The sequence below is a fragment of the Diorhabda sublineata genome, chromosome 2 (assembly GCF_026230105.1).
Source record: "Diorhabda sublineata isolate icDioSubl1.1 chromosome 2, icDioSubl1.1, whole genome shotgun sequence".
NCBI classification, from domain to species: domain Eukaryota; kingdom Metazoa; phylum Arthropoda; class Insecta; order Coleoptera; family Chrysomelidae; genus Diorhabda; species Diorhabda sublineata.
This window is the reverse complement of record NC_079475.1, coordinates 16377984-16402774: the sequence shown is the minus strand read 5'-3', so window position 1 is coordinate 16402774 and position 24791 is coordinate 16377984. Positions and strand designations below refer to the sequence as shown.

The window sequence follows — 24791 nt, the reverse complement described above, 5'->3', positions numbered from 1 at the left end:
CAACTTGAAGTTTTGTAAATATAGAATTTTCAAAAAAAGCTCAATAGATACAGAAAAGTTTTTTCTACGAGCTCCCATATATTCATATTTTCTTCACTACATACAGGGCGTAGACTAAAACTTCAATTTTTGGCTGAAAAAGTGGCACGATTCCGTTTATTTTCAAAAATATCTCAAGTTTTACTAAATATAGAATTTTTAAAAAAAGTTCAGTAGTATCAGTAACTTCTCTTTTACGAGCTCCCACATTTTTATATCTCCATTATCAATGATTTACTAGATACAGGGCGTTGTATAAAACTTCTATTTTTGGTTCAAAAAGTGACAAGTACAAGTTTAAATGAATGTTATGATAAAAATAAGTACAAGTTATAATATTCAGTTATGAAAGGGTATGGTAAATAACATTAAAAAAAAGCAACATAATATTAAGTAAGGGACGAATAAAATTGTAATTGTACAGGAACCAAAATGTTGTACGCTCAGATTTTAATACATCAATAGCAATTTCACAAGGTAGAAGGAGTAATAATTTCAGGTATTTTCTAAACTTTATTTTTGTTTAAAATAAAAAATGGGAATATATTGTAAAAATATTTAGAGAAGTTGTACATATGTAAGTTAGCCTTAAAGGTTATCGAATATTCTAGATTGTTCCAGACGGTTTAAGGAACCTACTGGAATATTCAAGAGAGGCTATAAAAGTAGTGTACGAAAGGATAGGAAGGAAGAACGTGAAAAATTTACAAAAAAATCAAAATCTTAAGTAGAAGGTTAAGAATCTTGAGTTCTGTTATTAAAATTGATATAAATGTATTACAAGATCGAGAACCATTGTTTTACCTGTCTTTCTCCCAACTGCTCAGTTTGACCATTCCTTGTTCGTTATCTTTTAATAAAACAATGTGTGTAACGTGTAGATCATTAGCTTTATCTCTAATTTCATCTAAATTAATGTTTTCTATAAATGCACTTTGAATTCCAGCGTCCCATAAACTTTTTAAAATCTGAAATAATTGACAAAGGTATTAATTAAAACAAAAAGAACACGGTCTTTAGCATAGTAAGGGGGATATTATTCTAGATGTTGTTTTGGCTTTGGTGTCTAACACAAATTGGAATAATCACACGTAAGATAAGAGATTGTACATGAAAAAAGAAATGAAACAATGTCCTCAAAACTCGTTAGTAAAAAATATGATTTGATGACAAGAATACTTCAATAACCTAACCTTAAAAATGTATCAGATGGCAACTAAAAACAGCCATCAGCCATATCTGGGCAACAGATTATATTACAGCTTTAGGGGAGAGAAAATTATAACAAAAGTAGCCTCGAGAAACATATGGAAATTATTCTATATATATACTTTAGGTCCACTATTAGAGGGCGAATTTGAAAATATTAAATTTAAAAAGTGAATTTTTTTTAAAATTTACCCAATTAAGAGGCACTTTGGATACCATCATGTAAGAGTATGTCACGAGAAATTGTTAAGGGTATGTCTTCTAAAAGAAGTGGCTAATAATTTCTTAAAAACACGTTTGAAGAAGAATTTACATCGTTTACACATTTTAAGCAGAACCGGCATTTTTTCGTAACAAAGATCCCACTCTCCCCCATCTTTTGATGAAGAGATAAACTAAAAGATGTTAAATAAAAAATGCGCGGGATTTTTTAAGAAATTCGATTATTGTATATAAAGTTCCACCCTTAATGGGCGAATTTAAAAAAAAATGCTTTTCTAAGTTCATATTTCCAAATACGGTTCTAAAAGTGGACGTACTATTCTGAAAATAATTTCCACTTGTTTCTCAAGGTCACTTTTGTTATAATTTTTTCCCCTTGAAACTGATAAATAGTTCATTTCTGAGATATGGCCGTTCTTCGTTGCCTACCCGATACACGTACACTGTAAAAAAATTTGTAAAATTATTTTCCGAATATATGATGGCTAAAATTACTAATTAGAGTATACCAATTAAAATTATAATGCAATTTGAGTAAATTTCTTGGACAGTTGAGAAAACTTAATAATATGAGGTGTGATTTTAGAATCTTTGAGTATAAATGTCACAAGGTTAGTAATTATACTGAACTGTTTTTATTTTTCAATGAAAATCATTGAATATTTTCAAAAATTCTTAGTATTTCTTTGTTTTATTGTAAAATGACAAAAAAGTTTTGTAATTTTACACTATGGAAACAATGGATAGATGGCGCTGGCCACGCCAATGGCATTTATGTTTGAATCTAGAATACTTAAGTCTAGTAATTTTTTAATTTAGAGTGTGAGGAAGATTTTGAATAAAAATTAAACTAAAATAAATAATAACGATATCATCCTATCTAAAACATAATAACTTGTTAGAAAATAATTTTTTTATTGTAAAGTGGATTATTAAGAATATTTTGTTTCTCGAACTGCGTGTGGTTTAATTGAGTGGTATAGTCACAACACTGCATAATAAATTTTCTAAGAATCCTTATGATAAATCTTTGAATAAAATTACATAATTATATAGTAAAATTATTAATCGAATTTTCTATTACCGCTTAGTAAATTTTATTAAATGTTTTGTGATTGTCTCAAATTGAATTGAATTATTTTGTTCAGTAAATTTACTAAATTGTTTTGCGTTAAAACTTCCTATACATTTTTGGTGAAATTATCGAAGAAATTTTTAACAATGTATGTCAATATTCGAGGTGTCATACAAAAAATACAACGAATTATTTAATTAGAAACAAAGAGGTGTCAAAATTTAATGCAACGTACTGACTGAATGGTTCCTTTCGAAACGGCTTCTTAATGCCAGTAATATATCTTTTGGCACATTTTGATTATTTTCTAAATCTGGTGAATATGACGGATGTGAACAGACAAAGAAGACTCTCAATAACCAAAAACAGCGATCCAACACGTTTCGCACTCGCTCGTCTCAGCTGTTGCTTTGCATCGATCCGTACACGATTTATGGATGTGACTAAGCCGTCGAATAATCAATTTCCTGTATGAATGAACAGGTTAGTCCACTTTCTACATATTTTTATTTTTTAAATCCAAGTAAATACTATTCCTCGTCTTTAATCACCCTTTCTCACTTATACAAATTGGAGGGGCCCAAAATTAATACATCCTCACCATAGACCGATTTTAACACTATCAACTACAATAGTAAAAGTAAAGCACATATGAAACAATAAATAGCCAAATATATATTAACACAAAAAGATTAGATTTCCGAGGAAATGAGGGACATAAAATAAGAAGACAGTTCAAGTCAGTTGCCATTCATTTCAGTCACGCACAAAGATACAAAAATAGATCCAATCGGACTCAGTATCATCGCATAAAATGGAAAAAGGGCAGACCAACGAAGATAAAAGCAAAAAGCGGGACTAGAAGATAATTGATTAACCAGTAGTATAAATAGAAAAGTAATTTTCACGGAAAAATGGGTGGAATAGGACAGGGAGTCCCAATTCCAAACCCGAAAAGTCATATGGATAACACAAAAGCTATATTGAGACATTTGTCAAATCTGTGGACAAGTTTTTCAATACCCTCTTCAAAGAAAGTTGCCGCCAATGAATTCAAGTAGAGTATAAAACAGACCTTGAAACTCCTGGAAATTCCATAGACAAAGCAGTAATGGTGAATCTGCGGTTGTCTTTAACCATTCTGTCAACTCGTTGAACCAAGTCATATGAACCGACAGATTTGCGTCATCGACCCACTTTCGACACCATTCACGCACAACACCATCACTCATGAAGTTTTCGCCATACACAAGACTCATTCTCCGATGTATTTCTGCAACACTTTTGCCTTCAGCTTTTAGAAAACGAATCACACTTCGCGGGAGCATCAATAATGGAGGACATGTTAACGTGGCTGTAGCACAACGCCAACTGACGCCTGAATGTCAACAATGACGGAGTGTGTAGTGCGAGTGATTCGCAGTCACATACAACGCTTGCCCATGTAGCGTCGCCACGAAGCGATCGGTCCTCGTATTAATCAATGAAAAAACACTAGAAATGCTAGTGTTCTATTTAAAGTACTTATTCCAACATCACCTACAAGGTAACAACCTACGATTTGGAATGAGTCAAACTGAGCTAGTAAGTTTTAGATAGCTTCTGATATAATTTAAATTTTTCTAGCATTGTTAATGAATTATCTAATAGTGAGGGAATAAATATTTTTTTTAAATTAAAATAACAACCACCCGGGTACATTAACAACGTGCTTACTTAGATTGTCACTGGATAATAAACAGATATAAGTGTTAATTATTGTTAAGAAGAAGTTCGAAAAATGGTTCTATAAGCCGGCCTTATTCAGCTACTATGGAATTTGACAAATTCGGTGAATTCAAATAATTTTCAAGAAAGTCTATTTTTTTATTTCTTTTTGTTCTAGAACTTTGTAGAATTCTATTTAGGTATATAAATGATTTGTGTAAACTCAGTTTTAGTTTTAAATAGATAATCGCATTGAAATGAAGGAATTACTAAAAGTAATCACAGAAAAATAATTAAAAAATTTCGCATCATTATATCAAATGTGATATTTAAATCATCACCTTACCTTAATATTTTCTTTAATTGTTTGTTTGCTTCCAGCGGAACAAACTAACACATCGAAACTTGATAGTTTGGGCGTTCCATCAGTTTGTTCTTTTTGTAGTGCCTGTACTAATTTATCCAAAGATATAGAAACACCGACAGCCGCTTGTTGAACACTTTTACTAGAAACACTTGCTTGTTCCATTATAGATCTATACCAGGAAATCATATAATCGTATCTGCCTCCTGCAGCTAATACTTCCATGGATCTGTGTTTGTGTCTTTTTTTAATTTCACACGCAAATTGGAAGATTAATCCTGAGTATTGTTGAACGTTGTATACTAAACTCGGACAAACTACCATTTCATACTAAAAATAAAACAGCTGTACCGGGTGTTTCAATTTTTTTTCATTTTGAAAATTTCCAAAGTTTTGGCAATTAGGACAAAAATAAGTAGTCGGTGTAAAATTCTCTATTTCATTTGAGATACAATGTGATTTCATGGATCTTCTTTTTAAATTTTATGTCGTTTTTAAGGAAAATACTAGTCATTTTTATTCTTAATACGAAGGGCAAAGACAGAAGGAACCTAACGGAATGTGCCCATTCCTTAATGACTACATAACGAAACATTTACCCCCTAAAATGACTTTTCCAATGTACAGCAAGCGGTTTATTTACATTGTTTCTTTTGAATAATTTCTAGGAAGGTTTATTTATTTGTTTTGTTACTTTATTTTTTTAGAAGTTTTTATTGGGATATATAAGGAGTTTGTGTAGGGAAGTTTTGTTTAATCTATAATAAAAAACTGTACAGAACGAATTAGCAAAGTAATCGAAAATTTTAAATAAATTATTCAGGTTAGTTAAGTGTCGTGTATTTAAACAAATTAAGAACGTGATAGACAGTGTTTATTAATTATCCCCACGAAATCATATGAATAAATAAGAAAAATATCACAATAGTTCATCTTCTCAGAGTTACAGGCAACAGAGAGATTCAACAAAATCTATTTTTAAAACGTTAAAACATTGAAACAAATGTTGGACAATCCTAAGGATAAAATACCAAATTTCGAAAAGAGTGTTATACATGAAATTAGTTGTGGTGACTGTGACAGGAAATATATTGGGTAGACTAAGAGATTCATTATTGTCCGGTTTAAAGGGCACGTTGTATTGTCGAACGCGCTGCCAGTCATAACATAAATTTTAACAATGTGAAATCGAAAAAAAATTTCGGATGAATTTGAAAGCATTGCTAATTGTTAAATGTAAGAGTAGCTTAGATAAGGACAAAGGGCCAATTCCTTACAGCCTACTATATAGTTTAGTAGTCAAGGAACAAATGGGAAGATTTTCGCCAAGGAGGTCCTCCCGCTGGAATTAATTTTCACGGGAGAAGATTTATTGGTGGGAAAATTTAGTATAAAACACGTAAGTCTAGTAATTAGGTTTTGATTTATCCTAAGTCTCTGAAGACGATAATTTGGTTATCGAAACAGAGGCAGACAAACAGTGTAATTGTGAGTGTTGGTGTAGTGATGGTGTAAACAGTGTGTTCAGTATGAATATCCTAACCTAATCTATTTCATTAATCACATTTATGTTAATTTTTGTAATTACTTATACTATTTAAAAAATTAGGTATTGTACCTGTATTTAGAAAGGAGACAAATGTAAGACACGCTTTCATATTAGAGCATTGTCAATTTATATTTTAAGTTTGAGGTGTTTCGGGATTATTCTGATCATGTACTGTAACCGATATAAAGAATTTATACTTTTTTTACCATGTATACTTACCTTTACACCAAATGCCTCTGCAAACAGACTTATATCTTTTAGTTCCTGCAATGCTTGTCTGGCTAATCGGCCCGCCTCTCCAGATTTCTTCTTCGTTATGTTTTGAAATTGATTTGCAACTCTTGAAATGTCTAATTCCGAATTAAAGTAATTAATTAATATATGTATCGTGTTATCTGATAATTCCAGTCCGATAAAATGAGCCCACAAATCATTTTTGGAAATTTTGCCTTCCTGAAAAATCATTTTACTTGTAATAATATTCAAACAATTTTACAGTTTAAACTTTGAGGACTGAAGGTAAATTAAAACTTGACTATCCTATACAAGTGCTGACCCATTTTCTTCTGCCCTAACCCACTTATAATAAAAAATTGGCATCATTTTTAAATATAACAATTCTATACACTTCTCAGGTATAAAAAAATCATTATAATTGTTAGAACAGGTGCTACCTAAAGAAGTAATTTTGAAATTTTCGTTTTCCCATTGGGAAATTAACCAATGTTGGAAGTCGACGACTTCACCTCTAAGCTATTGAATCATTATACTATGTAGAAAATGATTATATAAATTTATATTTAGTATTGCCCTTCAATGAGTCCCAAGACACACAGAACGTGAAGAAAATGAAATAGCAGATGATCCGATACTATCATTGGGTAGTCCCACTGGGAGAACTAATAGCAGTGGGAAGAAACATATCAAGTCTGTAACTCACTTCTCGAGATAATTAATAGTTCAGTTAATTTGTGCTAAGTCTAATACATAAGACTGCATTTTAGTGAATTAAATCGTAGTAAAAGTGTATTGCATTGAAAAGCCTATTTTTTACATCACCCTTCAGACCCGTGATTCCCAAAGTGGTCCAGGGGTCTACGGGAGATGACGTAAGCGGGAGTCTAAGAAAATTTATTTGTTTTCGATAGTGAAGAATTAAAAAGTTGGCTTGACTCCTTTCAATAGAGGCAGATAATATTTTAGGAAGCGCAGCGACAGTTACTCGTAAAATTTGCACAATTATGCGATAAAAATTATGATTTCTGGTTATCGAAAGTGCATGATCATCAAGATTTTATCCACTTGAATTAGTTTCTGAAAAGTAAAGATCTTGATTTAAAAGAAAAACTGATCAATTTTTAGCAGACCTGCTAAAAGAGGTTTAAAAGACAGAATTGACGTATTATTTGCGGAAAGCAAAAAACTATTTCAGGCTTCTTTCAATATGTAAATACATACTGGATATATTTATTCAACTTTATTTTCTAATATACGTACAATCGTCAGCAAAAAAATCTACTCGCGGTCTAAAGTTTCTAGCAAAAAAATCTGTAACATCTTTTATTTTTCTTATTTTCGCAACTCAAAGCCATAAGTCTATGTTGATATTGAGTTATTTTTTTGTGAAAGAAAAACTATCAAACGAAAAGGAATCTTAAACAGCGAAAAGGATTTATAATTAACAGTTGAGAAAATAAAAAGAAATTAAATGAAATAGTGTTTCCACATTTTTCTCCAGGCCTTCTGTAAACTCGTCCTCTTCTATAGCCGCCATGTAGGCGCACTGCTTTCGTCTGAGAAGATAACGGATCCCCATTGTGGCCTGGGGCTTATTTGGACTCAGTAACTGGCCTTTTTGGCTCAACGTTAGCTGCCTTAAATTTTCTATCTACTGTCCAGCCACTCAGAGCCACTCGTTTTTCTCTCACTTCTTGCTGGGTTTTTTGAATAACAATGAGGGCCAGAAATGTGCTTAAAAGAATCGGTCATCTCTCTCGGATGAGCACTTTTTTTTCAGGATCCGCGTCTTCGATGAAAGTTAACAGTTTCTTGGTAACGACGGTAAACTCTGCAAACAGCAGACTCTTCGCAATAAAGTGTACGTTTGTACAGTTTTATCACTTGTATCCATTTTTAGGTAGAATTTTTGTTTGTTGTCAACGGAAATGTGTATCAATCGACGTTTGATGGCTAACTAATAGTGGTGGGTCAGATAGATAAACTTTTATAAGAATCAGTTACCCCAAATTAGAACTATTGTAAACAAGCATAAAAAGGGTGGTTACCGATCATAACAAATGGTTGGACTGTTGGAAGGGTGTCGATTTTTTTGCTCACGATATTTATTTTTGACTCTTAGGCCTTAATTTATGTAGTGAATCGTACATAATTTCAATTCTTGTTAACTTCTCTTGTTCTTACATTGTTGCAAGTATTCAATGGTTATTTACAAGTTAATATATAGGATCTTTCCTAAACAGTGTCGATACGGAAATTAGAGAATCGTGTACCCTGTACCTTTGTGAAAATAATTCTTACAACAAATATCGACTCATAGAAGTTCGTAACATATGAATAAGATTTACACCTTACTTTGAATTCCCACACCATGTTATAAATTTCTTGATAACCATCTTTAATCCCACAATGTAAGAGTATAGCTTGTAACAACAAATTATGGTTAAGGCGAATCACAACATTCTTGTTTTTAATTCCTGGTAGTTCATTTAAAATCTCGTACACTATATACAAAATTTCGGCATCCGACATAAGCAACCCTGTAACATAATAAATATTCTTAGATTCCATTTTTTATATATTTCACATTTTAATAACAGCACAGCACAGGTAAAAAGACATGAGTTTACTAACCAGGCATTGGACTAACTATATCAAAAGCGCATTCATACAACTCCCTGGGTTGAAAACCATAAACCTTCTTTTCTCTATAAACTCTTTCAATTGAATAACGTCTCAAGTTTGTAATACCATTCCATGCTATATATCTTGCTAAAGGCACTCTGAAATAAATCATTTGAAAAAAAATGTATTTGACTGAACGTTAAGAATGTTTCCATACCTAAGATCATGTGGCAGCGACACAATGCCTCCAAAATGTGTCATTAGTTTGACATAGGAATCTAGGTTTTCGTTAAATTTATTTTTAGGCATTAGAAGAGGTGTTGTTAGATTCTGACCTCCGTGTTGTTTGAATATCTGTTTAAAAAGTGACAAATGATTAATATAAGTATAAGAGTTCTTTAGTATTTGATAAAAATACTACTATGATTCCGGTTATCAAATAGCGAAAATCTTTACAAAAAGATATAAGATAAGACACCCTACTGCGAACTTAATAGCAAACAACTTGTTCAGTATAGATAAACAACAACAATAAACAATATTACACAGAAAAATAATCCCTTGGAACTCCTAAATAAAACCTGTTACTAAATTGAATAATACTGAGAAAATAATGAACATAAATAGAGTATTATACATAATTCGAAATACTTTTTCTATAATCATCAGGTAGGTAGTTTTAGTAGGGTTTCCGGTTCACAGTAAATGGTTAGTTGTGAGCTGTGTAAGTGTGCGGTTTATTAAAGGACATATTATTTTTAAATAAAAGTTTGGCAATCGTAGTTTCAAGATCAACTCTCAACAAGTCCATTTGCATATTCGGTAAACGTCCTACTAGAGCCTAGCACAAAGAGGGGCGGAATAGTTGGAAAGAGACGGCATTTTGGTAAATTATGATAATTTAATGTAACAAGGCTTCATATAACTCTATCAAATACTGGATCCCTTCCATATTTGTAATAATCAGTAACTCTATTTTCAGCAATATATGTGCAATATATGGAAAAAAAACTTTTACCATATGTTTCATTGAAAGGTGTTAGACTTTCTTCAGATGTTGTATAAAGAGCCATGGTTTTACATATTTTTGACGTGAGATCCCCTCTTAAATGAATTGGATTATAATAGAAGTCATAATAACTAATAATAGGCTAGGTTAAATACCCCTTTAAGAGGATGGACATGACAAAGGACTAAAACTGCAGACTCTGCGAATCAATAATTAATATTTGGAAGCACTGCTATCATGATATACATTCCTGATGAAAAATTAAATACGTGCAAACCTTTTGGTCGCATTCTTGTTAAGCATCTCAGATGTTATGTGCTTTCTAGATGATTTGATTAGCAATATTCGAACTTTTTTAATCTTAGCAATACTTATGTGAAATCTAAGTTATAAATATATAGAAAAATCATCATTGTTCACCTTTATGCACACTTCCTTAACAAATTCTTGCAAAAGTAATGGTTTTGCTAGATTTTGTGCAGACGGATCTTTATCGTAAGTAAGATCTTGAACTGAAGTTAGGGACTGTTTAAAACAGGAAGCTATTAGATATTTATAGCCTTTTAACTGAGGATTATTCAAGGTGTGTCGAACCAGTTCACGAAGTTCACATTCCTCTAATACTGGTGGAGGAATATGTTCAGACTGAAGAAGTTCTTGAGATGTTGGTCGTTTAGAAACGTCGTGCTCGAGTAACCACCTAAAAAAATTGAAAAATTTTATTCATATTGTCCTCCAATTTAATTATTACGTTATCAAAGTAAATTTTAAATTTAATAAATTTGTGATTCTTTATATCCGCTGATAAGTTTCTCAAATATCTTTCTAACTTTGTTTTTTTGCTATAGTGCTCACAAAAATTTCAGTTATCTTTATTTATTTCCTTTTCTTTTAAGCAAATTCTGTATAATAGTTTCCCTGTAAATTCGTATTTTCTATTTATTTCGGGAACAGAACAATAATAAGATACGGAAGATAAAAAATCTCTGACAAAACTTAAATAAGTTTGTCATTCAATAGCCGAATGTGAAAAATTTGGAATTAATTTTGACTTGTTTGCTTGACTTTCGTTTTGGATTTTCTGATTTTACTTCGGGTGTAGTTTGCGAATTACTGGCAACTGTCGTGACATTTGCAGGACCAGTCAGAACCTCGTTTTTTGAAATACAAGAACCACAATTTTGTTTTGTAGTGCTTGAAGCACCACAATTATAACAAAAATAGACCTAGAAGAACGACAGATTCCTGTTGAATTATATTTAAAAAAAATATATATAAATTCAGTTTTTTTATGTTACATCTTAAGTTTCTTTTTATTCAAATCTGTTCTACTTACTCGTTCTCTTCCCCAAATGAAAAAATACGATGTAACACGGAAACTATTATACAGAATTAGTTAAAAACAAAAGGAAATTAATGAACATAACTGGAATTTTTGTGAGCACTATAATAAAAAAGAAAAGTTAAAAAGATATTTGAAAAACTTACCAGCGATTATAAAGAATAATATCACCACAACTAAAATTTACTTTGATGTAAACACTTGAGTGTAGCTGAGTAGAGGACGATTTAGAACACGTTCCAATGTTTTATTGAATTTCTCGAATGGAGTGAGGTCGATAACAAATTAATTTCTTCAAAAACTCGAAGTAAGTACTGAGTAACAATACCTGAACAAAGAAATATTCAACTTGTTAAAAGAAAAACGTAACAAGTCGAATTTCATGTTACACCATCAACAAATAAAAAAAGTTAAGTCACTTCTGCGTTACAAAATTAAAGAATCATAGATATCTGTGGCGATGAACAAATTACGTACCGAATTAACAATATTTTCTTTTCACTATTCTTTTCGATAAAATCTGGGGGAAAAACTATTTCTTTCGTTCTCAATTTAGTCAGGATTTTGATCCTTTCCATCGATGTATTTAATGGTCTATAACACATTTCTAACAATATTATACCTAAAACAAAAAAAGAAAAGTCATGCAACTTTTAATATCGATTTTATTTGCCAATGATCCCTAAAATACAATTATGTAACTAATCTGATATTACTCACCCAAACTATATATGTCGACTTTCTGATTATAAACAACCTTTGAGGATTCGTTAATTTCTGGTGCTACGTATAGTGCTGTTCCAACCAAACCGGTTTTACTTTCATCAACTGTATCTTCCTTGTCAGTTTCGATTAAACTTTGATTCATGGTATAGTCAGCATGTTTTGATTTTATGCTAGTAGTAGCAAGCCCGAAATCACCGATTTTAACATGATCTTCATAATCCAAGAAAATATTTACAGGTTTTAGATCTCGATGAATCATTCCTTGTTGATGAATATAAGCAAGACCTAGAATATATAATGAATAGTTAATCTGATCTTCAGATATTTTTAAATATACTTCTAGACCTGAAATTTAATAAAATGATCAGTGTCGAACATAGCAAGCAAACTAGTCACAAAAAATGAACGATCCTCTTGACAAATAGTGAATTTTTGATTATCAAGTTTAATTATTTTAATATCGATTTCAGACCTGCAATGCGGCTTCAGAAAAAGTCGTTAAACAATCGAAGTAATCGAGAAGGTTGTCTGCACCTTTTTGTAACTGGACAAATCTAATTGCTAGCAAGACTAGAGATACGGAAAGCCTTCAAGGTGAGTAGACATCCCAAAGGCGCTTAAAGACTACTTCGGGATCCCAGACTATTTTACCCAAGTGGTGGAGGATTATCTGACAAACAATCTACGAAATAATTGAAGGACACGTGACAAAAAAATGACCACATGGTCTATAGTCTGCTTAGGCTGGAGTTATCTCTTCAATAAATGTTTGATTATGGAATAATTTTATTACTTCTTCTGCATTGCTACAATTAAATTGTAAACGCACGTGGGCTTATCGGCCATGTTTATAACGACCGTCGCTTGCTTCAAAGCATTGGAGCACATGCCAATTAGTGGGACCCAAGGTGAATATATATGGATATACAGTAGATGTTTTTAATTATATTTCTTGTTGTTATTTTTGTTCATACATTTGAACAATATATATATATATATATATATATATATATATATATATATATATATATATATATATATATATATATTTTATGGATATATCGAAGCCTTGTTTATATAAATATAAAAAAAAAACAAGCAAACTGAGACCACATAAGTCAAAATCGATCGAATGGTACCGATGTACGAAAGCCCTTATACGACGTCAACATTCTAGGTGAGATATTTGACAAATTTTCAGGAATATTACCGATCGTTTATTTTTCCCGAAAAATTGACCACTTTTACCCCTTGGAACTATCCCCTGTATCCACTAGGGTGTCAGCCTGCTTGATGATGTAACGAACGACACCAAATGAATGTTTTACGATGGAGAAATGCTATATTACCGATTATTGTGAAATTACGGCTATAGCTCTCCCACTACTACTGAGAGTAGAAGGCATAGAATGAATTTGGAATCTACTTTATTAACGTCATCGTGAAGATCAATTAGATCGACTGTAGATTACCGATTACCTTACTCAATAACCTATCTATTTCGATAGTTGCGCTATAATACAGGTGAATATAAATATGATTGTTACCCTCAACGATTTCCCTAAATAATCGCCACATTCTATCTTCGTCTAAATATAGATTGTCATCAATGGCTGTCCTCAAAGTACTTTTTTCACAAAACTCCATTTGGATGTACATGCAATCTATTTTCTTAGTATTTTCAGCTGGACCATCAGGAGAATCACACCGTTTTTGGGGCGACACAGAAATCGACGAATGTTGCTCTCCCTGATCAGATCCTTGTTCAAATTCTATACTGTCAGATTCAGAATCTCCGTAACTAGAAGCATAAAAAAATATTTAAGCAATTCGAATATTAAAAAAATTTATTTACACTATGATAGTAAATGAAAGCCGGTGAAAAAAATTGAAATGGGATATTTTGAAAAAATGTATAGCTTATCACTAACCAACACATCGAATAGAAAATTAGAACTAAAATGTTTTCAACCCCAAATTTGAGCCATCCTCATAGAAAAAATAAAAAAACGTAAAAGCTTCTTGAATAACCTTACAATAGATTAAAAGTCTGAAAAAGAAATTAGTCAGCTTTATTAACAGTATGTGGAAATTTAAATTCCAGCTCCAGAGGTACAGGGATCTGTATTTATAACATTTTAATATAATTATAGTTTTTCATATCGGTTATATTTTATTTATCCAACCTTTTTATGGCAAAGTTTTCTTCTTTTGTCATATCTTTGATCGAACGTAGGCGACCTCTTACTTCCACCTGTGTCGGGCTTACTATAGATAAAAAAGGGACCGAAGTGAGGTTAAGTGGGAACTAACTATACTGTAGGCATGTTAATACAAAAAAAATATCGATTGCGGTTAATTTCAGTATAAATTGAGTGCAGAGACAAATCAACTTTATTTATTTATAAATCCCAATACTTTTTTTCTAGACTTTACAAAAACAAAATTTTATTAACTCTCTTCGCTTGCAGTTTGCTTCTTTGCTGAGTTAAAACCTGTGTGGTGTTTGAGAAAAGTCGCTCAGATAGAAAAGAGCTAGCCACCATTGTTGAATATTGAAATACTAAATTATATAACTTCAATCTACTAACTGGAGCCCTCAAATAAACTCATCAGAAAGACTTTCGTCTGCTTTATTAGTCTTCCAATTCTGCTGGACCAGTTTATGGACCAGAGAGTACTATCCGATGAAAGACTAATTTAATTGTATCTTTAATTTTACTAACGGCATTTGTGTAGGCCAACGGATCTTCAAAATGAAGTTTTTTGAACCTCTGGTCCAATATTATAGCAATTGCCAATGATGATACATGTGCGATAGTGCCCATTCGTTTGTTAAGAGTGCGTTTATGGGACTCCTTGATTAAAGGTTCTTAAATTACTATGTTTTTCAGTTTTGATATCATGCAGTGCGCTAATGGTACTAGTACAATATATATCGCCAGATATTTCCTTGGTATAGTATACTGTCAGTGATTTACAATTGTCTCTCCATAGATAGCACGCTGAATTTACAATTATGATAGATGATTGCAAGTTGTATTAAATTCAAAAACCATGTTACTTTTCTCCACTGTCATTTCATATATGAGTTACTATAAATCATTTTGCTTTCCCGATGGTGCTTGAAAAGATTAACCGTAAAACCATTTTCCAACTGCTTGTAATGGTCCACCCAAAAATACTAATATTTACAATCCTTTCGGATTCCACTGGTGCTTGAATATTTTCATGTAGCATAATATAGCTGACTAATTTTATTTTTAGTTTGTTAGATTTTAGATTAATTATAGGTCCCCTCTTACAAAGTATTTTCAAAAAACATTTTATATGAATGGAAAGAAAGCATCTTGATATCAATTTTTAAAAAAGATAAAAAAATTAGATTAAAAATATTATCGGGCAGCGAAATTTTTAACAAATAACGAAATGTTACCTGGAAATTTTTATGCTATGATCAGAGTGTGAAACAAGTACCATTCAAAATTTTAGGAATAAATATAACAAACAGTAGTAAGTTAAAATACGATGTAAAAGCTCAAACAACAAACTTATAATTAATAAGATCAAATTTAGTTTTTAAAAACTGATATGAACAAAGAACACAAACAACAAAATAAGATAGGCCTGATGCAACTGGAAGAAAAGTAAAAAAGCAACATAAATATGTAAAATAAAGGATCCAATGAGATTCATAAGAAACAATAGGAAGGGGTTGATTTTAACATAATACAAAGTGATCACTTATGGAAAATTGCTAAAGGAAAACATCCAAATTTGACCACCTGACTCATAAAATGACTTAAAAGTTGGTCACTCAGAAACCTTTGAAGAAAAGATATACTTCTACATTGGAAATGATATCAAACTGAAATCTCCATAGAATATTCTGTATTGTTTATTTTTTACAGTTTATTTACTTACTTAGGACCCCATGCTTCATCATCATCACTCGATTCATCATCAGAGGAACTAATATACTGGGCTTGTGACTTACTATCATAGGTAATCGAAACTTCCACATTTTTTAAAGAAGGTGCTAAAGCTTCAATATTGTCGTTTAAAGTGAACTAAAAACGATTAATGACAACTACAGTACTATACAGTTAAAATTTGAGATTATTAGAATAAATTGATGTTCAAAAATAAGTTTTATTATCTAACATACAATCCTCACTTTGTTTTTTAATTAAAATCGTTTTGCTCTATTCTAAATGGTGTAGCCTAGAAAATTCGATATAAAGTCGTTAGAACGAAAGTCAACCGTCGTGACTATCTTTCCACCTTCTATCAAAAATTTGCTAAAAATACACACAACTAAAAGTAATGAATGTTTATATTTACAAAGTCTCCTTCCCCATTTCAATATGTTTCCTAACTCGTACCGGATCCTTTTGTTTTGGACACCAGACACACTTCAGGATTCTTAACACGTTAAGGACTTTATTTATCTTTCAATTACTCGTACCGTATATTTTATATTTGGGTCACCACTCACACTAACTACCCACTACGCATTAAAGACTTTATCTTTCAATAACTCGTAACGAATCTTTTGTCTTTGGGTCACCACTCACACTAACTACCCACTACACATTAAGGACTTTATCTTTCAATAACTCGTAACGAATCTTTTGTCTTTGGGTCACCACTCACACTTAAGGAATCTTAATTATTTTGATAACTACCCACTACATATTAAGGACCTTATTTATCTTTCAATAACACGTACCGGATCTTTTATCTTAGGGCCACTGGCCCTAACTAACACAACCTTTTTATCCCGCCTTGTATAGTCTTTTCAACAATCATAATTTTTTATTGTGTTTATCTACCATGTATCTGTTGTTTAATAATACTCTCGAGAGTGCTATCATACTTTTCTTTTTTTATATAATTACAAGGTTACAAATTTGACTATATAAGATTCAACATTAATTTGTAGATTATATATAATTGTGTTACTTTTAAGCTGATTCCTTTATTGTTTAAATAAATTCAATGTACATACATCATCTTTATTTAACATTACTGTAAAGTTTCTCATTCTATTAATTTTGTTAAAGCAGTATTCCAATTATATATTTTTATGTTTTTATTATGCAACTGTATTTCATTACAATATATTTTGATGGACTATACCTCTTCCTTCCGTATCACTTTCGGTATCCTTTCTTCAGTAGTAATCGTACTGGATGAGGTATCTAAGTCATCTTTTATAGTTGTAGTTTCAATCCAAGAATTAAAATATCGGACTACATTTTCGTGGTTTAATCTGGATAGCAATTTAACTTCCCTCACAATCTTTTTGTTTAAAATGCGGTTTTTAGGATTCAGTTTAATTCTTTTTATAGCGTAATAGCCACCATCAAGTTTATTTCTAACCTAAAAAATGTATTATGTTATTAAAATCATCTGCCTTTATTGATTCAAACAAATAACAGAAACAAACCAGTAGATGTTTTATTATTCTATTTTTTAAATTTACAAGAGCCTATCAAGGTAAAAATAAGTGAGGTTAATTGAAGTACTTTAGGAATACGGAAATAATTATGAGAATATTCATGAAACTGAACACGTGGTACACTTTTTACCAAATAGGTACAAAATCTAAGCTGACAATAGATATCAAAATCCTAATCTATAAAACAATAATTAAACCCATATGGAGCTATGTATATAATTGTGGGGTGCCACATCCCTATCAAATTTAAAAATACCTTAAGGGTATCAGTGTAAAATTCTTAGAATTATTATAGTGACCCAAAGTACATTCCAAACAAATTGACAAACCTATAGCCGACTCAGGATTTGGTCCTGCCTATACAAGAGATATGTGAAATCAGCTACCAAGGCATGTCTTTCCCGAACACTACAATCTACAGAAGTTTGAGATCAATATCCACAGGTACCTCCATAGGGTTTACCACCTTGCACTTGGTTTCTACATAAAAAAAACTTGGAAAGATTTCCGTATTAAATCTTATAAAGGAGGGATTAGTAGCTTCTCAATAAATTTACCACCACGATATTGAACAGCATTCGAATAATCTGGCAAAGAACCCAATGTTCTTATGAATGACTTCAAGGAGGTCCACATAACTGTAAAAATACTTGAATATTATTAGTCTTAAGTTTTTAGAAGGATGTCCCAAACAAAATATCTTTATGAATGTGAAGATCGTCAAGGAAATATTTCAAAATACCACTTTTTCTTCTTCTCTTCAAATTCCTTCAACTCATTCTTGTTAAGTACTATTCTTGCTTGATTTTAAGATTATTTTTTTTTTCGCATTATACTGAGTAACAATTTTCAATACAAAATATGCTTTTAGTTATTATTAGGTAGAGAAATTATTTCAAGGAATTTTAAGTCACTTTTTGTTATATTTTGAAGTTATTTGAATTTATTTTTTTTAGTATTTTATATCAAGTCTTTCAATTTTAAACCTGATCTTGATGAAACTAGATCTTTAAGGTTGCAGTATGCAGCATCATTACAAAAATTATTGTATTTATGTACAAACTGTCCACTAACTAAAGTTCTTGGGATGAATTAAATGAATTAGACATTTGTCTTAGACAAATAACTCCATATGAACTTCTAGGTTGGTGATTATATGTTAATCCCCATTTTTATATATACTATAAAAGAAATATAAACATATAGCATAGTTTTTAATATAAATTATTATTTGAAGAAAACTTTAATGTACCAAAGCTTATCCAATGAGAATGTGGATGCATATATAAAAAATAAGTATCGTTACAACTGAATTCACCTTGATGACGTCACCGTAAGCCCCCTTTCCTAAATGTTGTAAAAACTCAAATTCGTTATTAATTCTCGACTGCCCATTTGGCAAAACATGCAACAAATTATGTATATCTATTGGTATAACTTCGGGTGAGACGCTACGCTTCTTTTCGGTTTCTTCATGCATATGTTTGGGAGAAAAATTTACCAAAGATGTATTAAAAAATGAGTGATTTAAAAGCTGACTAGCCGTAAACCGTTTACTTTCATCTTTTTCCAGACATCTGAAACATTTTATTTCATTAAAACAAATTATATCTAACAATAATGTTCAAATTACATGATAGATACCTTTATTGATACCATTATTGAACAAGTTGGAATTTTTGAAACCGTTGGTGATATTTCAACTTAAAACACTATCATCAAATTGAGAACAAAAAGTATGGAAACCGCTGAAAGAAAAGGGGAATAGAACAAGTACTGGAGGATAATAGGAAAAAATTGAAAAATGGGTGAATTGAAGAACGTATTCCACTAAAAGATAGGCAAGCAATATTCAGAATTGCCAAACAACATACATTGAAAAACAACTCAAAAAAAATTTTAGGACCAAAAATACTTTTCAAGTATATATGATTAACGTAAACCTTTATCCTGAGGTTATCACTAAAAATATTGGATCGTTCTGTTAACTAACCTATAGTCAGGATTTCCATAAACTGAACTTATCCTTCAAAAAGCCACTCGTAAACATTTACTTCACATGATACAGGTTCAAAATTAGAATACAATTTGCCACAGACGATAATACGAGTATAAGATCTAACTCAGTTGCTCAGCATGAGCAACATCAATGGATGGATATTGATGAGAAATGTATAAAATCAAAGTTATACGCTAACAATGAGAGTGGGCAGTTGTGTACTTTTGGCTTGCAGCAATGCTTGCCTACACTTACCTGCCCAGTCATTTTAATTTCACGAAATATGATAAGAAAACTGGAAGTGATGCGTGCCACATATGGTATAAGAACATCATATCTGCTTGTACAAAACATTGTATTCTAGTCAGATACAGGTAAAGGCCAAAACTAAAATTCCCATGTTTACTTGAATTTTATACAGACCCTATATCAACTTGATGGATCCCACAGTTATAACCATTTAGATGTCGACAACTATTCCAGTATAATCAAAAAGAAAAAAAAATACAAATCTATCACTTTATGAATGGATAGAACTAATAAAATCCATCTTTGTGCTCTTTTGAAGGAATCATTTGTATTAAGGACTAAAAGTAAAGATGGCTGCGTATTTGAATTGTTAGAAAAATAGTTTGGCATAATTGTCTATGAAAATACATTAGATTGATGATGTCAATTCCACTACATTAATATGAAGAAGGAAAAAAAGGAGGTAGAATATATAATTTAATGAGAAGACATTGAAATTCAGTCTGTAAAGAGATAAATCCACCACAAATAATAAATGGCTGCAAATCTTGAAATTGAAAACAAAATCGAGGAAGGGCAATTAAAATGGTTTGAACATATAATGATAGTGGAAGAATGATTAATAAAGATGAACGGACTACAAAAAAAAGGAAGGAAGACCGAGAAGCTAGACGAAAGAATGGAAACTGCTATGGAAACAGACGCCCATGTAATGACTTAAGTAAGTAGTTTTAACAGCGATTCTCCATTTTCATTGGATCTATTTCAATTTCTTTTCTTGTTCCACCTAATTTCATCAGCTAATCTTTTTCATTTTTATTGGGTGTATTTCAATTTTCTATAAACAACAAATCCGACCTTTTACCTTATCAAAGTTGATGTTTATACAAAGAGTTTTCATTGTAATACAAATTATCTTACTTAGTAAGAAATTCATGAAGATCTATAGAAAATGTATTTGGTATTTCTAAATTATCTTCTCTATTTTCTCCTTGTAATAGAGACAACATAAGGATTCCAAACTTAAAAATATCAGTCTTTTTACTATAACTATTATGAGGGATGTGGTTATGAAGATCCAATAGTCTTCTATGAATGCTATAATTTGTTATTCGAACACCTAAAAAACATAAATAAAAAATCGTTAATTTTTATGAAATCCACTGTATAGAAACTTTTTTCAACCAAGAATTTTTAAAATTATTTGTGGATCAAAACTTCAGCCCCAGCAAATTCAAATCATACAAGAACTTCTAGAAGAAGCAACTAAGACTTCGAGGACAAGGTTAAATCCTAAGATGTGACATATTCAATTTATCATTGGAAATAATTTGACATTTATCCCATACTTCTCAAGAAAATTAATGTTTATATCCTGTAGAGATAGTTCTTTATAATTTACTTCGTATATCAAAAATATAATTTTTTTTTACATATTTTCTTTGTAACAAAATAATAAGTTTTTCAGTTTCAGGCCCTATTAATAATTTGTTTGTTTATTTACTTTCTAGAATTATTCCAGAAATTCTTTTTGGTCTAAATAGGTGCTTGTTCAGCAGCGAGAAGTCAGTATATAATTTAATGTCATACCCGTAAATTTAAGCAAACTATATAAGTTAGTGAGTAGTGAGTAAGAAACAGTGTGTATAAATTCATCTCAACGTTAGAAATAGTTTAAATAAATTGTTAGCGAAGAAAAACATTATATATATATATATATATATATATATATATATATATATATATATATATATATATATATATATAGAGATATATTAATGAGAATGAGAACATATTTAAGAATTTCTTACCTGATTCATTAATATATACACAAGAATCTTTAATGTCTTTATGTACAACATTATTCCTATGAAGACAATCTAAAGCAAGAAGTATTTCCCTGGCTATATACTTTAAATAATCAATATCCACTCTGAAATTTCGACTGATAAATAAAGCATAGCAATTTGTACCTAAAACATAGATAATTATTATTATCTATTATTATTATTAAAAAAACTTGATATAAATACCCAGTAATAAGATACACCTGTCTAGAAGTATTCAAAAGTTTACAAAAGGTGAATGTTAACTATGAATTTGTATACAAAGAAAATTTTCTATAGCATTTTTGAGAAAATATTTTTATTCCAAAAAAGTGTTCCAATTTTACTAAGACACTATTTATTTGGTAATTGTGCTCATATAAATTGGTTGGTATAGTAATGACATGTTTGTTTTTTGTATACTAAAAATAATGAACTTCTTTTTGATTGGTTTGTTATTTTTTCTGTACAACGCCCGTAATAATACTGAAATCATAATGTCAAGAAATGTGCTGGTACCATAGCACTTGTCGAGCAAGACTTTCTATTAGTTCAAAGGGTACATCGACTTGGAGTGACACTTTGTATCCAGACAACTGGTAGAATCTAGAAAGATCAATAACCAAAGAACTGGACAGTTACTTTTTCAATTTTGACCCAAAGTATTCCTAGCTTTTGAAATATTTTGATTTGAATTTATTAACAAATATCTATCATGGATATGCAAATGATTCTTGCTTCAAACCGCTTTAATCTGAAGTTACTGGTTGAACGAAAAACTGATAACTTTGTACTGTGACAAGCACTTGAGGATTGAAACATTTAGAGTTTTATTAAGACAAATTAGATTTGGATTGATATTATATGCTGTCTAGTGTGCATAAAGTTTTATTTTAAAGTTGAGAAGTGACAAATTTCTTTCATATTATTTAATATCCAATTTGAATGCTCTTTGAGGAAGCTTTGGAAGCAGAAAAATACATTGAATCACACGCGGAAGAGCACTATGACTAGTTCAAATGTTGATCAAGGAAGCAGGATAACAAGTTACTCAAATTCAAAGCACAATTCATATGACATTAAAAATATTTTTTGATAATGACGATTATTCTTGGGATTCACTTCAATTTGAACTATGTCAACTGATGAGAGTATGTCAACAAGTAGCGACTGAATATCATTTTCACATGTATCTTAATTAATTCATGTTTTGAAAATTTTATTTTTATGATATTAATTTTTATTCTGTGCATAAAGTTTTATTTTAAAGTTGAGAAGTGACAAATTTCTTTCATATTATTTAATATCCAATTTGAATGCTCTTTGAGGAAGCTTTGGAAGCAGAAAAATACATTGAATCACACGCGGAAGAGCACTATGACTAGTTCAAATGTTGATCAAGGAAGCAGGATAACAAGTTACTCAAATTCAAAGCACAATTCATATGACATTAAAAATATTTTTTGATAATGACGATTATTCTTGGGATTCACTTCAATTTGAACTATGTCAACTGATGAGAGTATGTCAACAAGTAGCGACTGAATATCATTTTCACATGTATCTTAATTAATTCATGTTTTGAAAATTTTATTTTTATGATATTAATTTTTATTCTGTGACTCAAAAAATTAATTTGTATTCAAAGATTATTAGTATATTTTTTTAAGCAATCAACTGAAAGTTTTCTTTAAAAGCCCATCAAGGATACCATTTGTACCCTTCGACTATAAGAGCGCTGTACTGTGTGGAGTAAAGGAAATGTTATAGTCTAAACTGGTATTAATTTGAAGGCTCACATGAAGTTGTTAGTGATTTGATATCTGTCTGATACATAACAGATTTTTTACAACCACAGGTGGTACCATATTTACCCTTTCACAAAATAATTTTTTTTGAGTATTACAATATTACTTGTACTTTTTACACTTCTATTAATGCTGTTGTTATTTCCGTTTCCTATAAAAATTTCCTTCATCTTTGTGATTTAGGTAAGTCTTGAGACTGTATCAGGTTTGGAATACGAATTATCTGTACTACAAGTGAGAGTCTAACCAACCCAAAATCACCATGCATGTTGTCAGTATAAAATTGGATAGGTTAAGGGTATATGTTTCACATTTGTAGTTCAGGGAAACTAACTCAACAGGCAAGGTACACCACAGTACAGATAGTAACATGTCTCTTAGGTTGAGTATCAGAGGAGACGAAACTAACTAGATTATAGTTTTAAGTTGCACTCTATAATGAATTTTAATTAATTAATAAAATGTTAGACAGTAAGTTCATTAAGTTGCACATTATTTCATATACAAATAACTAACTTACCAAAAACAAATTCTTTTAATAAATACACTGTAGCAGTTTCATCATTAAATTCATATTTTATACCATAATACTGAGATAAATTGGGATGATTCAATTTCATCAAGTAGTTTATTTCCTGTTCTAAACTTCCCAATTGCCTTTGCAGATCGTTTCTATTTTTTATTTGAAAATTCCATTCACTGATTATAACAAAAATGCCTGATTCAGTGTCGATTCCACTATATGTAATATGATTTGAGGAAGAATGTTCTGAAATAAAACAAGACTTAACAAAAAAATTTAATCCAGAAAACAATTTTTGTAGCAAACCAAAACAAAATATGTAGGTGTTGCATACTTAAATAATTGACAAATAATTTAAAAATGTCTAAAACCATTTGATAATGCAATGCAATTCTTGACAAAACAAAAAAATCTTACGGGGGAAATGAAGTGACAATTGATTGGGAGACAAGTGGGAGAATTGAATAAATGGAGAGAGTATTTTGAATCAGAATAAAGATAATATTTTTGAGATAGTGCCAAATGAGAATTTGCAGAATGATTAAGTTGGGATCATAACAAACAAATCTAAAGAACAATAAAATCTGAGACTCCAATGAAGTATCGGCTGGAATCTTGAAAACATATGGCAAAGCCCTGAGAACCAATATTGGGAAAATTGGGGCTGATGAAAGGACACTAGTGAAAAATAATTGAACAGTCATTTGTCTAATATATCCAAAAACGGGACATAGTGAAATGTGTATACCATAAAGGCATATCCTCTTTGGCTGTTATTTAAAGTCCTACTGAGAGTAATAAAAAAAAGGTTAGATGAA

The 24791-nt window shown here is 30.8% G+C and overlaps 1 protein-coding gene across 1 annotated transcript in view; it reads right to left on the bottom strand.

Moving 5' to 3' along the window:
• LOC130440778 (eIF-2-alpha kinase GCN2) overlaps positions 1-24791 on the bottom strand; it is a 30954-nt gene that overhangs the window by 1892 nt on the left and 4271 nt on the right. Inside the window, exons 6-21 of the mRNA XM_056774103.1 lie at positions 23971-24219; positions 21628-21789; positions 20738-20936; positions 18887-19145; positions 17247-17489; positions 16029-16174; positions 13652-13905; positions 12099-12389; positions 11856-12000; positions 10457-10736; positions 9245-9381; positions 9037-9185; positions 8758-8942; positions 6385-6618; positions 4599-4946; positions 844-1007 (exon numbers count right to left, since the gene is read on the bottom strand). Coding sequence (XP_056630081.1) covers positions 844-1007; positions 4599-4946; positions 6385-6618; positions 8758-8942; positions 9037-9185; positions 9245-9381; positions 10457-10736; positions 11856-12000; positions 12099-12389; positions 13652-13905; positions 16029-16174; positions 17247-17489; positions 18887-19145; positions 20738-20936; positions 21628-21789; positions 23971-24219 — 3445 coding nt within the window. The remainder of the gene's footprint in view (positions 1-843; positions 1008-4598; positions 4947-6384; positions 6619-8757; positions 8943-9036; positions 9186-9244; positions 9382-10456; positions 10737-11855; positions 12001-12098; positions 12390-13651; positions 13906-16028; positions 16175-17246; positions 17490-18886; positions 19146-20737; positions 20937-21627; positions 21790-23970; positions 24220-24791) is intronic.